The sequence below is a fragment of the Wyeomyia smithii genome, chromosome 1, assembly GCF_029784165.1.
Source record: "Wyeomyia smithii strain HCP4-BCI-WySm-NY-G18 chromosome 1, ASM2978416v1, whole genome shotgun sequence".
NCBI lineage: Eukaryota > Metazoa > Arthropoda > Insecta > Diptera > Culicidae > Wyeomyia > Wyeomyia smithii.
This window is the reverse complement of record NC_073694.1, coordinates 165,645,545-165,662,731: the sequence shown is the minus strand read 5'-3', so window position 1 is coordinate 165,662,731 and position 17,187 is coordinate 165,645,545. Positions and strand designations below refer to the sequence as shown.

Genomic DNA, 17,187 nt, shown 5'->3' with positions numbered 1-17,187 from the left:
TGTTTTTTCAATAATAAATCAGCTCGAACATTTTTCAGTTGCTTCTCCTTACAACCAGTAACTAGTCCGTCGCGGAGTTTGGTGCAACAGTTGCTCAATTGCTGAGAAAATTTCTTCGAAATACTTCCTCAGCCACTAAATATGTCTATCGAAAAAAGCTGTGCTATGGTTCCATTATAAGTTAAATTATTACTTATACAGCATACAATAATTCCAATGCATGTAAGCTGGACAAAAGTGCATTATTACGCAACTTAAACGTTTATTCTTTATAAAATTCAGCTCGGAAATTTTCCAGTTTCTTTCGCTTACAACCTGCAACTAATCAGCTAGTGTGTTCGTTGTTACAGTTGTTTATTTGCTGAGTAAAAGTTTGAAAAACTCACTCTCAGGCACTATGATGAAAAGCTGCGCTATGGGTTCATCGTAAGTTGGATTATTACTTTTACCCCAATGCTGAAGGCTGAATAAAAGGGTTTCATTTAGCAACTTAATTGTTTCTTCTGTATATAAATCAGCTCAAAAATTGTTCAGCTGCTTCTGCTTTCAACCGGCAATAAATCAGCTTTGGATAAAGCATTCGGTCTTATTATCCAGCCACTGTGTTTGTTGGGAAGATACCTAACTTCCATATTTTTCATACATTTTGAACACGACCGATTTCCGACGGTTAGTGCTGCCATCTGATCACTTAAATTCTCATAAAATTGTCGCTATGAGCAAAACCGATTCATCGTGCATAGTCCGTCATCGATCGTTGAACTGTTCAAGATTGTATATGATAAAGGTGTAGCAGTTTGGTCAGCTCGACGCTTAAGATAACATGCAGATTAATGATATTGTCATTTTTTGCACTTAATGCTATTGTCATATTTTTTGCACTTCAAAGTACGAAAGAAAATTGTGAAATTGGTTGTCAGAGTTGGGGTGTACATTGAGGGGTTATATTTATTTTCAGGTCCCATTCTACCAAAACTTGAAGTTTTATATGTCGCAAGCCAGGTTTCAGAACCATTGTGCATATGGTCAGGTTCACCGGGACACCCGATTTTCGCTTTATTAACCTTGGCAAGAGTGGAAAACTTGGCTGTAGAGTGTGCTCATAGCGGTTATCAGGAAGTTCTGATGGTACGCTTAATTTTAAATGATGCGCCGATAATTCTTGATTCTTCCGGAAAGTTTCATAGCAGACAGACGTCCAAGCTGAGTTCCAAACTTGTGTTCAGTTGTTTGTAGTAGCAATTTGTAACCAGATAGCGCTATCAGTAACACCAGCCTCGTTCACCAGCGAAAAAACTATTGTAGCGATAAGGTCACCAGTCGGCGCTAGTGTACAAGTGATTTGGAACGCAATTCTCTTTGAAAATTTATACGGAAATTTTGATCAATGTTGTTGCTGCTTGGACGTCTGTCTGTGGTTTCATGTTTGAGAACTAAACATTCTTACATATTATTATCATTTTTCAGATTGCAGCACCGTACAGTCGTCCACATGGATACTGAAAATAATGTTTCACCTTTCAGCAGTCATGTCTTGGCCTTGTCGTCAGTTGATTTTGACGTTAAGTATACATCATATTAACAGTGTATGAATTAGTTCGACTTTTGCTTACGCGCAGCGACAATCATGTCCGATGAATTCTTCAAGAGTCAGGTATCTTGTTCTAGTCATCTTTGCTAATTATCAAATGTCCTTTAGAGATCACTACACGAACATAATTGCAAGCTTTATAATTGAAATCGCCAACGAATTTTCAGACCCAAATTGCCTGCGTTCATTTTATTTTTTCCTAATATGTTCAATGCTAGAAACATATGCTGTTTGGTGCGGAAATTTGGAAGAATAGAGTTGAGTCAGTGCAAAACAGGTTTTTTCTCTAGTATGTTAAAAGCTTTCCGTTTGTTTTTACAAACAAAATCGATGACAATGAAGTTGATCTCAGATTCATTCGCGTTTTTGTTATTATATGGCCCAGCACATTGAAGTTTCGTTCCACCTAAATTTGTGTACACGGTAGTTGCGAAATAGGGTTTGCAATATTCCCGGGAATGGATTTCCCGGGAAACGGGAATGAAAAATCTCATTTCCCGGGAACCGGGAATGAAAAAAAAATCTTAGCAAAAATGAGATTTCAAATAAAGTTTGTTAATAAAAGGTATCAAACAATCGTTTACAATTTCATCATCAATTCGCATGAAAAACGGATTGAAAAATAAAACTTATTCAAGTTTACTCCAGAAATTCACGATCGATTTTTTGTAGCAAATGTTAGCAGAAGAGAAGGTTTCAGGGTTTTTATGCGATTGGCGTTAGATCCGCTGACAAATTTTTCGTCAAGCCCAAATAATGTAATTCCCTTCTGTAAAACATTGCTTAAGATCGCTGATCACCGCTGGTGTCTGATCTCTAGAAAACTTCTAAATCACCGCTTTTGCTACATTTCATTAGAAACTGAAGAGTGCAATACTTTTAGTTTGTTGAAGATAAAGCTGAATGTTTGGCAGGCAGGTTTTAGAGCATTTGAATGCCTACGTTAGCGGTTTTCAACCTGGGGTACGCGTACCCCTAGGGGTACGCGAAAGCCTTTAGGGGGCACGCGAAAAAAAAATCAGTAATGGCGGACAAAGCAATTTTTCTTTATAAAACTTCATTTGTTGTTCAAACCTACTCTCAAAACATGACTGTAGTAATCAAACAGACCATAGTTCAATTTGAAACCTGAAATAGGCTACTACAACATCTACCCCTACTCTCTCCCACTCTGCGAGAATAACTATTCCAAACCCAGGGGGTACAATTGATTTGGAAAACATCGCAATGGGGCACGCGGACAAAAAAAGGTTGAGAACCGCTGGCCTACGTAATTAATGTGAAATCGCGGCCACGACCCAAGTAACAATGACTGAGTTTTGTTAATTTATTTATTTCTGGTCGCATTGATTTACGATTTTTTTGATTAATTTACAAGTTTCAAAGTTTTTTGTCAATAAACAAAGAAAAAATCGAGCAGGGGCCTAGTGTGGTTGGTAACGTCTCCGCCAACCACGCTTGACGCCTGGGTTCGAATCCCACTGCCGACATAGGTGTCGATGGTTGTGAGGTGGCGTGATCCACTCACAACCAACTCAACTAGTCTAGATTCAATCCTAGCCGACACCGGGAGATTTTCTGAGGCGAAAAATCTCTGGGATCACGCCTTCCATCGCATGAGGAAGTAAAGCCGTTGGCGCCAGTCCGTTAATAAACGGGTCGTGAGTTAGGGTCCTGGGTGTGGAGTCGCCTCCCTATTCGTCAGTCCGTTAATAAACGGGTCGTGAGTTAGGGTCCTGGGTGTGGAGTCGCCTCCCTGGGTGTCGGTGATTGGCCACAACAGTGGCGGAACTAGACCGACGGAAAATAAGCGAGAAAAAAAAAGGAAAAATCAAGCAACTATCCGCTTAGTACTCATTAGCAAAAAAAAGACATAAGACGAAGAAAATATTTCTTAATTTTTCGTTTACTAAATAAGACAACAAATATTTTCGACAAATAGTTTAAGCAAATAATTTGATATTACACGGCAAGCTAATATTGATCGTTATTTCAAGCTAACATTTGCTTCGTATAATGCACACTTTGAAGCTGTTTTACACTTCTATGATGTAAGTTTCGTGTTTTGATACGATATTTAGTTTTATTGCAATATTGTATGGAAAATTTTTCAGGGAACTCTGGATTCCCGGGATCCCGGAAATCAATATTTCTATTCCCGGGATCAAGCATGGAAATTTTCACTCACTAGCAATATTTCATGCAAATGTGTTCTTTGATTCATCAGGTATCGTTCAATTGTTTCCACTCGCGTACAAGTTTTCCATAGAAACGCTGCTGATTGTTTTTCGCTTCTAAAAGTTCCGAATACCATAGAAGGAGACTTAATGATTCAAACACGATAGTATTAATTGTATCCAAGTTCAGTTGCATTCAACGGTATCGCGAGAAGCTTTGAGATATTATCGCCAGTGATACAAAATTATGAATCCAAATGAACGTTAGATTGCGTTCAACTGTTTGCTTACCGGAGCAACTAGGTATCATCAATGCTTACGGAAACGGTAGTATGGTGCATTAGCATGTGATATTTGAAATCACTAAAGCAGGTATTAGACGAAGCGAATATTTGCTATTTTTGGTACGACTTTTATTTGCACAAAATAAAATCTGTACCAAAAATAGCAAATATTTGCTTCGTGTAATACCTGCTTAAGAATCATCGCGGTGTATCACGGTGAAAGCACGAAGTGGAGTAGCCGAATTACGCCTGCTAGCAACCAACATTTGAAAGAATCGCTGCGATCGCTCGATTGCAATCGTTTACGATTCTTTCGTGAAACACTCGCTATATGTTGCTCGCTTCACCTAAAGCAGGCAGTACTGAAACAAAATCATCAAAGAAAGCTACCATATATTTCTTTGCTATAAGTTGTCTCTTGCATGCGTGAGAATGTGTAACTTTTAATAGCGATGGTTTGCTGGGATTGAAAGCTTATGAATAGCAAGTTCAGAAATGATACCCAAATGATTGTTATGCGATACGATTTTTTCCATCCTTGCCCGGGATCCGGGAATCCCGGGAAAAGGTAATTCCCGGGAAATCGCTAAATCATTTTCATTCCGCTTTCTTAGGTCCCAGTACTGAATGACATCTGTGTCTAAAGATGCCGACATTTCCAGTGGTAGCTTGCGAATTCGTTTTCCATATCGTCAACATTTGTAGACTTCAGTTAACGACTATTGCTTAGAAGTTTCTCAACTCTGTAGAAACCGGTTTCGAAGCACAAAAGTCTGTAATAAAAAAGTTGTTCCACTATCGGTTATTCACTCATTATCACTGAGCCGATACAAATAATAAAAACTATGACACCTCCCCCCATCCCCCTTTAAAAATAGTTTTTTTTAGACAACAATGTTGGCTACAATTGACAGATTTTGGTGCTGGTAAAATAAGAAACAGACAGATTTTGGTGTTGGTAAATAAGAAACAAGGAACTCAAAAAAAATTTTTTTATTCAAGCCAAATTGGTTTGTTTGATTTATGATATAGCTTCAGCAATGTTGTAGATGGCATTTTTGTCCTTCCAGAAAAAATATATACCGTAGAAGAAAAAAATTCTTATGAAAAAGTTAAAAGTCTACTTCTTTTTTGAGATCTTAAATATACATAGCATAAAATACATTAGCTATGCATTGATGCTTTTTGGAATATGGTAGAATAAAAACTAAAACAAATATGTTTTTTCATGATAATTTTTTTTACAAAATATATTTTTAAGGAAGGATAAAATTATTAAATGCGTTCCCGCATGAACAAAAATTATAAACGGATTATAGTACCGATGGTTTTACGAAAACCCACATAGTCGTGACTATACCCTGAACTAGTTGTTAGGCACGTTTTATGGTTATTAATATTGAATCTCTATATCTCTTGAACCAAAAATAACATTAATTCGAAACTTTCGAGAAAGTTTCGAAATTTTGTCAAAAATATTTATGATTTTTTTCAGATTTTCAGTGCCTCAGAACATATTTGTCAACATTTTAATTTATTTTATTAATTTGTTTGACATTCCGTCATAATGGCATGGCCTGATTCACAAAGTTTCTCCAAACCGCTCGGTTATCAGCTGCCGCTCTCCAATCTCTGGGACACCATGTAATTATGCCAGATCTAGCTCCACCTGGTCTACCCATCTTGCCCGCTGCGCCCCTGGTCGTCGTCTTTCTACCGGATTCGAGGCAAACACCATCTTCGCAGGGTAGCTGTCCGGCATTCTTGTGACATGCTCAACCCAGCGTATCCGTCACCTTCTGAATACTGGGTTCACCGTAGAGTTGCGCGAGTTCATGGTTCATTCTTCGCCTCCAAATTTCGTTCTCCTGCACGCCGCCAAAGATCGTCCTTAGTACTCGTCGTTCGAAAACTCCGAGCACTCGCAGGTCCTCCTCGAGCATTGTCCACGTTTCATGTCCGTAGAGAATAACCGCTCTAATGAGCCTTTTTTACAGGTTACACATCGTACGAGGGCTTAGTCTGTTCGACCGCAATTGTGGAGCCCATAGCAGGCACGACTTCCGCCTCCGGATCTCACGGCTGATATCATTATCCCCAGTAACCAGTGAGTCAAGACAGACAAACTCATAGACTGTCTCGAGATCATCGCCATTGATCATAGTGCTACTGCCTAGGCGTTGTCGGTCGGCTTTGGTTTCGCTGGCTAGCATATACTTCGTTTTAGACGTATTTATTTGCAACTGCAAACCAATTCTCGCTGCTTCCCGTTTTAGTCTGGTGTACTCTTTTTCGGACTGACTGGATTTGTTGAAAATCGTACCCCGCGTGTTGATGTCCGCTCGATTTATTACACCCTGTTGACTAGCCGGCAGTCCACCGTAGGCTTTATCAAACTAATCAGCTTCCCCGGAAAGCCGTTTTCGTCCATGACCTTCCATAGCTCTTTTTGGTCGATAGTGTTATACGCGGCTTTGAAGTCGATGAATAGGTGGTGCGTGGAGGCTCTGTATTCACGCATTTCTGGAGGATCTGCCGTATGGTAAGATTTGGTCCGTCGTAGACCGTCGTTCCACGAAACCGGCCTGATAACTTCCCACAAATCCGTTGGCTAGGGATTAGAGGCAGCGCAAAATGATTTGGGAAAGCACCTTTTAAGCGGCATCGGTGATCGCACGATAGTTCCCACAGTCCAATTCTCAAAAAAAAATATTTTTATAAACTAATACTTAGATTGCATTGATTCTGACCCATAGCCTTCTCGAAACAGTAGTCGTGACATAAAGAACTGATTTATAGATTAAGATATGCTAAAAGAAATATTTTTTTATTTGTTTTCCATGGAATTGCTCGAATGTAGTAGCTTATATTCTTATAAGTTTTCCTTAAAACGGGAGGAGGGAAGGTGAATTTAATATTACGTTTTTTCAGGGGGGGGGGAGGGAAAGTTGTGACTTGGTGACCAAATGCTACGAGGAGGAAGAAGCCAGGGGGGAGGGGGGTTGTGAAAAACAAACGTTAAAAAAATGCTGCCTATGCTCCCTAATGTTAATTTTCAAGTAAATTTCAATAAGGTGTAAATTTTCATGGGTGTTCTAAATTTTAAACTCTTTGTCCTTTAAAAAAAGAAAACAGAAAAATGAGATATAATTTTTACGGGATAGGTCTATTGATTACTACAGTTATAGAAGAGAATAGAAAAATACTCACAAAAGTAACCTCTTTCTGATCATCAGACAACACAGGGGGATCAAACTCGTGCAAGCGCGGATCGATATACAATGCAGCTATAAAAGCCACAATATACTGCCGTTTTTGTAATGCATCCAGTAATTGCTTGGCCATTCCATCATTGATTTCAGCTAATTCCAGGCAACATTTTTTGCATGCTATGTGCATAGTTCCACAGATTAGTGATTCTTCTTGAACCCTCTTGGTTAAAATGTACAACGGAAATGCTGACTACACGAACCGCTCTACCGTACTTCAAAATTTTCTACCAAATTGGGGGCCATCCACATACCACGTGGACAGCTTTGGGGGGGGGGGGGATGGTGGCTAATGTCCAGGGTCCATACATTTTTTTCAGAATTTATATGGGTAGTTGTCCACGGAGGGAGAGAGGGGGGGGCCAAAATCGTTAAAAACTGTCCACGTGGTATGTGGATGGCCCCTTGATGAAATCTTTCTGTTTTGCGATAGCATAAAAGCTTCCTGAAGCAATAATTAGCGGTCATTCCAGAGAGTATTACGAACTGGAAACTGGAGGGTTTTTAGTGGGTCAAACACCACGCTACCTGCGGTTGGTCTGACAGCAAATTTTTCCTCTATCTGAAATATAAAAAAAGGCTTCCGGAGAACGAATCGATGAGGAGCAAGTAATAGTTGCCTTCGAATGGGTCAGAACATCGGAGGACAGTGAAGATGTGATCGAGTCCTAACGAAACTGGTCATGTCGGCATCTATGCAGGGTCAGTAGTAAGGTTGTTAATCGATAATTTATCGTAAACGCCGATAACGATACCGTCTGTTATCGTTATCGACGATGACGCTTATGTCTTCAGACATTATCGTCATTGTCAATGACGATAGCTCCTGGACGTTATCGAATCAATAACGTTTGTTTATTACCATCCACTGCAATACCATCTTTTGCTTTATTAGATATTGATTAGATGCATTTTAAATGCAAATATGACAATGCTACATACCTTACTATTCGAATTTGTGCTTAAAAAAGCGTCTTATTAGCTAAAACAATCAAAACTGAGAAATTTATTTTCCTGATGAGAAGCGAAAAATAAACAAATAAGGAAAAGTTTCTTCCTGTTGCCTAGTGATGTTTCGTCTCCAATCCTCTGAAGTGAAAAAACGTTTCCTCACCCCGTGCTTGCTTTTTGATCAAGTCGTACACCATTCGCTACCACAGCAGACAAAACTGGCATAAGGCGTTAGTGAGCTGATAACGTCTAGTGACTATCGTTATCGCCGATATCGTTAATGTTTGAAGACGGTATCGATATCTTCGATAACGATATCATACGTTATTGGTAACGGCGATGACGATTATCGACGATAATCTATCGTATTAACAACCTTGGTCAGTAGACACAGCTTCGAGCGATGGCCTTTATACGCTGCATGCTGGGATGGTTAACACGAAGCTGTTCGAGATATTGTTTCCTATGCAGTGACAGAATGACGAGTCGTTTAGCACATAAGATGCACCCATCCACCACAGAGAGCGATTTTTGACGAGATTGAAACCGGCAAAGCTCTGACTCCTCGAGCTGTGGCCAGCTGTTCTGGACGTCGCGGTGGATCTCAAACTCAATAAGGTGAGGGCGAAGTGTTGCAGACAGTTTGCAGTGTATACAAGAATCCTCTTCTTAAAATCGAAAATGCGAAGTAGAGGATGGTTAGTTTGGAGTCCGAAGTGTCATTCGTAGTGCATCTTGTGGAACTTCGTGACGTCAGCGGGTGTCAACAGATACGAGGATCTCTTGCTTCGGATCATAGCGCGTGAGAAGATGCGTCGAAAGACTCTGTTTAAATTGGTCGAACGCGCTTTGGCACTCCGAACTCCAGTGGAACTTCACATCCGACTTGACAAGGTTGTCGTACGGATAGCGTAGCATGCGCAAGTTGGGGACGAGCTTGCCGTAATAGTTGATGGTCGCCAGAAAAAAAAAACGCACACCGGATACATCGGTTGAAGGTGGCAGCTTAGGAACCGTCTCGAGCTAGGCCGGAACCGGGCGTAGCCCGTGACAATCGTCGACGTGCCCCGAGTATCTGATTTGCTGTCTGCGAAATGTACACTCATGAATCCGAAATCTTGTACACACTGTAGAACTTTCCGTAGATTGTGATCGTGGTACTCCTCCGTTTCACCGCCGACGAACACGTCATCGAGGTAGCCATAAATGTCCTTCAGTTCGACTAGAATTGCGTCGATAAGCTGTTCGAATGCACCAGGCGCGATCTTCACCTCTGGCGGAAGGCGGTTCTGTACACCCACGATGCGTTTTGATTGTCAGCAAACTACGGTACTGTTCGACTTCCGTCATTGAAGAGCATCAGACTAATCTAATTGGCTAAGGCGTCGTACACAAATTACGTTACGCTAAAAATCTAGATTTCAGACCCCCTCCCCCCTACGTAACGATAGGTAACGTTCGACATGACCCCCCCCCCTAAATTTACGTAACGCTGATCAGCCTGACCCCCCTCCGAAATTTTCAATTTCGAGCAAACATCACAGTTACGTAACTGCCTCTACTACCCCCTCCCCCCTACGTGACAATAAGTAACGCAGACTCAACCCCCCCCCCCCCTTCATGTGTTACGTAATTTGTGTACGACGCCTAAACATTTCAAGTTTGCCAGTTTGGCGAAGATGTCGTCCAGAAGTGGAAGTGCATACTCTGCGGCTGGAGAGCTGAATTCAGACTTATTGAATAGTCTCCTTAAATCCATATGTAACCATTGACTTCGCGGACAACGACGATTAAGCCACCCCAATCGGTATAGTCGAACGGGGTGATTGTTCAACTTCTCTAGCCGGTCGACTTCGACTTTGTTATACGTTGTCGGAGATTCAATCATCGCATTGAAATGTTTGAGGTTGTCAAGACCCTTTTCAAAGCTGCTCCAATTTCACGTCGTTCCGCTTTTCAAACTTTGCGTGAGAATCTCGATGTCATTCTTCGATTTCAAATCACACACGTAGACAAAGAACTTGAATTCCACCTTGGAGAGCTCGTCAAGCTTAAACTCCACGTAAACTTTGTTTACTTGGTGATGTGAAAGCCACATGATATTCTACTGCGTTTTTCGCAATCTGCAGGCATCGGAACGGAAGTTAATTACCGATTTCTAAGCTCTGAACAGGCTCTTGAGCTCGTCCACAGTTTCAAAAAACGTGAAATTTCTCAGCAACTTGAGTAACTTACATAACTTTCATACTGAGATGCACCCAATTTCCGCAAAAGACAGTGCAATTTTGCTTCGTCGTCCAACTTAGCGGCATTCTTCTCGAAAAGCTCGTCATATCTCGCTCGAGTATTACGCAGTAAACCTCACGTTAGGTCTTTGCCATGTTGTACGCCAACGCGAGCGATCGGGCGAGAGCCTTGTCGTAGGATAATTAACGGCTCTATTTACGGCTGTCCATTAACCTACGGCAAAGCTCTCGACCGATCGCTCGTGTTGGCGTTCAGCATGGCAAAGGCCTTAGAGTCGGACTCGAACCAGAATTACTTGTTGTTACTGGCCAGAGGCGCTGGTGCTTATTACGGGAGTCACTTCACGGTGAAATCAGAGTGAAGTGAACAAAATCCTATTACGGGACTCACGTAAGTGAGAAAAACGTCGCGGAGTGACATCTGCCGTGGAATCTGGGTTATTATGAGTGTCATATCAGTGAAGTGAGAACGGAAAAAGCGACGTTTCGCGTGGAATTATTTCACGACCATTTTGAACGGTGAAATTATTCCACGAAAGTCTTAAAGTTGATTGATTTGTGATCTAATGGTAAATATTGGATTTGTTCTTCAGTAACGAAGCGAATCAGAGTTTGATCCGTGCCTTAAAGCGGCCAATTTTTCATTTTTTTGCCGGATGAAAAAAATGCAAACTAATTCCGGGAATTTTCGATACCAAAAAAAAACATTTTTTTTATGCCGAATGTCTTAGAAATGCAGAACACGTCAAGATCTGGTGTTATCTAAAAAACGGGAAAAAACGACTTTCTGGGACTAAGACATTTTTGAGCTGGGAAACAATCTCATTTCACTTGTCCTATTCTCAATTTCACTTCACTGTCAATCTCACTCCACGGAGGTGCTTTTTGTCACCTCACATGAGGTGGAATCGGGAATAGGTCTAAAAAAGTGAAGTGAGCGTGAGAGTGAAATATATTTCACCGTGAAGTGACTCCTGTAATAAGCACCACTAACACTTTTAAACATAATGCTAAAGCTCGAAGGAGACGTTCTGGCCTTTCGTCGTTATTCTATTGCTGAGTGAATTACTGCTGCAGCTGCTAGGCAAATTGGACTAACATGTAGGGTTTGCAATATTCCCGGAAAATGATTTCCCGGGAAACGGGAATGAAAAATCACATTTCTCGGGAATTCCCGGGAACCGGGAACGGACAATTTTTTTTAGCAAAATGAGATTTTAAATGAAGTTTATCAGTAAAAGGCAACAAAAAGTTGTTTGAAATTTCACTCTCAATTCGAATGAGAAACAAAAAAAAAGAAATACAAAACATATTCAAGTTAACATAAAAAATTCGTGATCGATTTTTGTAGCATATATTTGCAGAAGAGGAGAATTAAGGGTCTTCATGTCGTCAAATAATCGCTTCAGATCCGCTGACAATTTTCTGTTGAGCTCAAAAATGTTATTTTCTTCTGTAAAACTTTGCTCAAGTCTGCTGAATCACCACTGATGTCCGATTTCTAGAATACTTTCAAATCACCGATTACAGCTTTTGCTACACTTAATTGAAAACTGGTGTCAAATTCTTTCATTTTGTTTAAGAGAAAACTGAGTGTTAGACAGGCATTGGACGCGGAAAATATTTGCTATTTCCGGTACGAATTTTCAGAGCAAAATATTTTTACATTACAGCAAATATTTACTGTTTACTTGAGCGGTAGCAAACCTATTCGCTATTATTATTTTTTTTATGCTGCTGCTGCATCACTGTCAGCAATTGCACGAACATTTCGTTACTGACCTTGGCTTGCGGTTGGTGGGGTGGAACAGACGCAAATTGCTGCTACTGGGCGGTAGAATTGTGGCTGCTGTACGTGATTTCCCGCAGCACCGGAACCATTTTGTCAATCGTTACTGATCATCGCACTCTTACTCCACTTTCTTTTCTTCCGCGTGGAAGAATATATATTGGCTGTTTTCTTTCGCCGAAAAACAATCTTTGCTCACGATTACTCATCGTCCTGTTACACCGGAAATGACACTCTGAAGGTTCTTTACATTGGAGTAAATAAACGGTCACGTTTGAAACTAGTTAAAAGTTATTTTTTCACGACACGTTAAAACTGTTATAGTGTATGGATAAATTTGTAGAAAACTCAAAATATTTTTCAGGTTATAATTACCGGAAAAGTTATGTGAATATTTTCCTCTGTCATTTTCATGTAGATTTTACGTGATTGTCATTTGAGTTCATCATGAACTGGTGAGATGATTTATCATGTGAATCTTATTCAGTAGATATATGCATATCATGTGAGTTTCATGTTTACGTTTATACAACGTATAATTTTTAATTGTGGTTACCCAAATTCTTTAGAGACTAGCAATAGTTTTCAGAAATTATCCAAATATGTTGCTTGATAAGACGCACGGGCATGCAAAATCGCCAATTCGTAAAAGAATTAAACGACATACAAATGGCAAAATGATATTGCGACATTCGCTGGCGATCATCACTGTTAGCTGCAACTGTTTATGTTCAGGAAATTTCTCGCAATTTAAACTAAATCTGTGTGAAATCTCGATGCCGAATTCTTATGGTTTTTCTAAAGCTCACTTATTGAGAAGTCATCGAGGAATTGCTTTCATGTTCAAAGACTGAATCAGACAACAGCTTCGCCATTTTGATTTCTGTGTATTTTCGCACGGAGAGTTCACGCGATACTTCATTCTGTTTGACGTTGCCAAGTTGACGTAGATGTTACGTTATAAAACATAGTATGCATGTGATTTTCACGTAGATGATATGTTTGTCACATAAATCATGCAAAATGACAGAAAATGAACAAGTACAGGAGATTTCACGTAACAATAACGTGAAAAATATTTTGAGTGTAGAAAGAGATTTCTGATGAGGAAGTAATCATCGTAACAGAAGGCTATTTTAAGCTCAATGACATGACATATTACACATAATGTTATCGAAAAATAAGAAAATCGCTGTATTGTCTTCTAAAGCAACTATCTAGAAAAAGAAAGTTGGGTTTCATTGATCGAAAATGTGTTTTATTTCAACAGATTTTCAAGGCACTATCTCGGACAGGTAAGAAATACTGCTAGGGCGTCATTCATAAATTATGTAAGGACTTTTTTCGAAATTTTCGACCCCCTCCCCCCATAATAAGGCTTAGTAAAATTTTGCATTAAACCCCTCCCCCCTATGAATCGTACGTAAGATTTTTTCTTCAAGGAAAAAAATATTTTCGAAGATGAAACATTTGTTTTACATAAAGCGTATTCGTAGAGGATAAAAACAAAACAAGTTAACTCAGTTAATATCATGTTAAAGTAAATAAAATTTGAAATCAAGTAGAAATGAAGTAGTTTTAGATACCCCCCTCCCCCCCCCTAAACCCTTACGTAATTTGTGAATGACCCCTAGAAGTAAATACCAGAATAATTCCGCAAGATAGAAGCCTGTACAAGATGAAACTACCCTTTACATTTTGTTGACAAGATCCGGTGGGCAGTCCACCTGATTGTAAGGATGCGCGGCTTGGAAGGCCGGATGTTTCGCCAGCTCCCCATCAATACGGATAATCGTAGGGTACGGATCAAGGTCCACCTTGTACAGGCGTGCGTTAAATACCTGCGGCACCAGACAGCAGTCGGCCAGCGTGATTTGATCCCCGAGGCAATATTTGCCGGCCGAAACCGCAAGCAGCTGCTCTACGGCACGAAATCCTCGCGCGATCCAGTACTGAGCCCATTCGAGTGACTTTTCTTTACCGATGTAAGCGAAGGTACTGGAGTTCTGGAAGGGCTGGATACCGGATGTGATCACCTAGAAAAGATGCGTTGAGGGACTAGAAGTTCAAGCATTATAATAAATTGTTTACCTCGCAGATTTCTCGAACCTTTGCACGTTGTAGCTTATCCTGCGGTAGTAGAGGTATTTCTGGTCGCGTTTCTTCTAGATAGTGAAGTATTGCCATTGACTCGATAATTGTGTTACCGTCTATGGAAAAAACGAATAAATTGAAAATAGAAATTGAAAGTATTTATATTATTGTAACACATACCGATTGTCAGTGCGGGAACCTGCTGCATGGGGTTCAGTTGACGGAACTCATCTTTAAACTGTTCTCCACCCCCGGATTTATATAAATCTATCGGCTTGAGGTCATAGAGGATTTTCTTAAGGTTCAGTGCGTTCCGCACACGCCAGGTGCAGGAACTTCGCCAGAATGAGTACAACACGACGTCTTTGGACATCCTAGCGCACACGAATGCGGCTTCTTAATTGTTCACAAAAAGTTGTTCAAAGCAGTGATAACTGTCATTATCGCTGAAATTTTCAGTGTCTTGGTATGGATGCAGGTAGTACCGAGATAAGGTTGATACCGCATAGGTAACACAAGGTTCATCATATTTCAGTTTTGTAAATTCACTCAACTGATGACAGAGAATCTGCGAATCGTACTCTTACTAATACCAAAGTAGGCGAGATATGTGTTCTGCGTGTGCTTCTAGACAAATTACATGTTTTTGTTATTGTTGGTTGGATAACATCGTACAGTTGGGCTTTCGAAGCAGTACAAACTGGAACTTTCTTTTCAAATGATATATGTAATTTGGTTTCTTAGATTAAAATAAGTACATTGATACCGAGGCAAGAAACAACACCAATTCAAGAAATGCAGTTATGATTAAGGTTATCGATAGTGAAAGTCAACGCATTTTCACTGAGGCAAATAAAAGAAATCAATGCGAAAAAAAAACGAACGTTACACTAGATGTGGTGTTGCAAAAGATGGCTCGTTCGATTTGGAAAAATGAACAGAGTAAATTAAATTAGTTGATTTGTCAGTACTCCGAGGTAGTTCTTTTAATTTTATCATGAAATATTAGTATCTAGATTCAGTCAACTGCATTTGTAGTAAATCGCATTTTACCCATTCGACACCATTGAATAATAATCTACTATTTTAATAAAAAATAGTAAGGAGGCAGTGTTCGAGAATTAGGAAAAAATCAGTTTGCTTTCTGTTCAAGAAAAAAAACCATCGCCGAAAAACTTGAAAATTATTAAGAAAGTTTTAAGAACTAGAACATTCATTGTATTCGCAAACTGAATTCAACGCAATTCACAAAAACTTACCGTTTTCGCATACAAGTTTTGCCCCAAAACATCAGCTTGAAAGTTCGAGTCGCAGTAGGCGGTTGATATACACTTTTGACGTTTGTGTAAGTCGTGCTTGCACGTGATTGCAGAAATTCAATCCTTAAAATCCCATCTGTATCAGACAAGGCTAATAGCATGACATAAATATTATAAACAAAACTTCGATTGAAAACCCATTTAAATTTGGCACAATTATCAATAACACATGAGAAAATGCGTGAGAAATTTTAATTTGCACCACACCATTTCTCAGGAAAGAAAAAAAATGTTTTAAATAAAAATTAGAAGCATTGAAATTCGGGTCTAGATTTTCCACTTTGCACTTTGCCTCCTAAGGTAATATTTTCATCACATATTGATCTACCAACTCAACCAAAGATTGATGCCCTGACCTATGGACCGCTTCTATTTTGCATTAGGCGTCTGGATTCAATCTTTTCAAATATTTTTGTATTAAAATCCGACAAATAATTTTGGTTTTGTATGATTTGTCATTTTGCAGTTGTTTTTATGAGAATTAAAAAAGCAGGAATCTAATAAAAAGTTGTATCCCTAATATTCAGACAGAATTGTGGTACATTCGTGTTTAAAAAATTTGATTGTGTCCCAAAATCTAAATTTACTCAAGAGAAATCACTCGCCACCGCAACTATTCTTTAGCGAAACCACAGAACCTAGTGAAACTTATTTTTTAGAATACTTTAAGCATATAGTAGACATAGAATGTTTCATTCATCAGTGATGAATTATAATAAAAGCAATAATATCGTTAGTTTTTCTTTATAGATGATTTGTACTCATCTGCATTTTTGTGAGAGAGCGACGATGCAGACTGCGTTACTTGTTACAAAAGTTCTGGGGCCAGTTTTCTGTTGTAACGTAGCGGCCTGTTTCGGGGGAATTTAGCGTGAGAAATCACGTTCGTGTTTACTTGGCCGCCTCGGGCGGACAGTCAGGCTGGTTAGAAGGATGCGCAGCCCGGAAGGCAGGATGCCCTTCCAGCTCGCGGTCGATGCGAAGAATGATCGGATAGGGACGCAAGTCTACGTGGAAACGACGTGCGTTGAACACTTGCGGCACCAGGCAGCAATCGGCTAGCGTGATCTCGTCTCCCACGCAGAACTTACCGGCCGACGTGGACAGCAGCTTCTCGATAGCTCGGAACCCTCGGGTGATCCAGTGCTGGGCCCATTCTTTCTTTTTCTCCTCACCCACGTGAATCAGAACGATCAGATTTTGCAGCGGCTGAACGCCCGATGCGATCACCTAAAAAATAAAAGTAGTTTAATGAAATATTTTGTGTAGAAAGTTTATTGTACTACCTCACAGATTTCGCGAACCTTCGCACGCTTCAGAACGTCCTGTGGCAGCAGGGGGCGCTGAGGGCGAGTCTCCTCCAGATAGTGCAGAATGGCTATCGATTCCACTAGTGTGTGACCGTCTGTTGATAAAAGGACAAAAAACAAAACACGAAAATAAGATTACAGCTAGGCGCCGATAAGT

General features: G+C 40.0%; 2 protein-coding genes across 3 annotated transcripts in view; both read right to left on the bottom strand.

Moving 5' to 3' along the window:
• Positions 1–13,681: 13,681 nt before the first annotated feature.
• Positions 13,682–14,890, bottom strand: LOC129723945 (probable maleylacetoacetate isomerase 2). The gene is made up of 3 exons (XM_055678450.1): positions 14,582–14,890; positions 14,399–14,517; positions 13,682–14,343 (listed from the first exon to the last, which is right to left on the bottom strand). Exons 1-3 carry the CDS (start codon positions 14,772–14,774, stop codon positions 13,999–14,001), a joined length of 657 nt encoding a protein of 218 aa, XP_055534425.1. The 5' UTR covers positions 14,775–14,890; the 3' UTR covers positions 13,682–13,998.
• Positions 14,891–15,108: 218 nt separating this feature from the next.
• The window catches only part of LOC129723932 (probable maleylacetoacetate isomerase 2), a 99,704-nt gene continuing 97,625 nt past the window's right edge, over positions 15,109–17,187 (bottom strand). For both annotated transcript variants that reach the window (XM_055678437.1, XM_055678430.1), the window contains 2 exons: positions 17,007–17,125; positions 15,109–16,950 (listed from right to left, as the gene is read on the bottom strand). In XM_055678437.1, the coding sequence (XP_055534412.1) occupies positions 16,612–16,950; positions 17,007–17,125 (458 nt within the window). In that variant the 3' untranslated portion in view covers positions 15,109–16,611. The remainder of the gene's footprint in view (positions 16,951–17,006; positions 17,126–17,187) is intronic.